The sequence below is a fragment of the Penaeus monodon genome, chromosome 33 (assembly GCF_015228065.2).
Source record: "Penaeus monodon isolate SGIC_2016 chromosome 33, NSTDA_Pmon_1, whole genome shotgun sequence".
NCBI classification, from domain to species: domain Eukaryota; kingdom Metazoa; phylum Arthropoda; class Malacostraca; order Decapoda; family Penaeidae; genus Penaeus; species Penaeus monodon.
This window is the reverse complement of record NC_051418.1, coordinates 10492918-10493638: the sequence shown is the minus strand read 5'-3', so window position 1 is coordinate 10493638 and position 721 is coordinate 10492918. Positions and strand designations below refer to the sequence as shown.

General features: G+C 36.8%; 1 protein-coding gene across 1 annotated transcript in view; it reads left to right on the top strand.

Annotated features, from left to right (window-relative positions):
- The window catches only part of LOC119594003 (exportin-T-like), a gene marked incomplete in the record, with an annotated part of 14234 nt that overhangs the window by 11165 nt on the left and 2348 nt on the right, over window positions 1–721 (top strand). The window contains 2 exon segments of the mRNA XM_037943030.1: window positions 76–222; window positions 403–721. Of these exon segments, the coding sequence (XP_037798958.1) occupies window positions 76–222; window positions 403–672 (417 nt within the window).

Here is a 721-nt window from a genome sequence, read left to right as displayed (position 1 = left end):
AAATGTTAATAACAGGTCTTGGTGTCCATACTTAACATGTATTAATGGCCTATTACTCTTTCAATTTCAATATAGGTTCTGATGTCAGTAGTGCAAGGAGCTGTAGAATTTCCAGATCCTGTGGCACAGAAGAATTGTTTTGTAATACTGCGACGACTCACTGAGGCATGGGGGGACAAGGATACAGGTCCACCAGGTTTCTTGGAATTCCTTTACACACAGGTGAGATTATTAAGAGCACATATATGTAAATGCTTGAAATATCAGCCAATATTATATTAAAATTTATTCATAAATTTTTTTTATTCAGAAAATTATCTGATTTTGAATCCTTTAATTCTTAATAAATCTTAGGATGTTGTAGTTTCATAACTGACATGATGGTTGTTTGCTTCTTGCCAGGTTGTTCCAGCATGTTTCCTTGCTCCACTCAAAACTACTTTTGATCTGAATGATGCTCAGACCATTCTTGCTCTTCATGAATCAGTCATGTGTCTGCAATCCATCTACAAGAAACGTGGAGAGGAACTGATTTCCTACTTGCGCTCTGAATACTTGCCAAAGATGGAGCTCTCGCCAGACTTAATTAGTGAATACTGTCAAGCCCTTACATCTGATGCCAAGTTCTTCAGAAATTATAGTAAACTGTTCTTTCAGAGAGCTAAATCGTGAGATGGGGAAGAATTTTTGTAAGGGGATTTAGGCGTCTTTGCATAATATA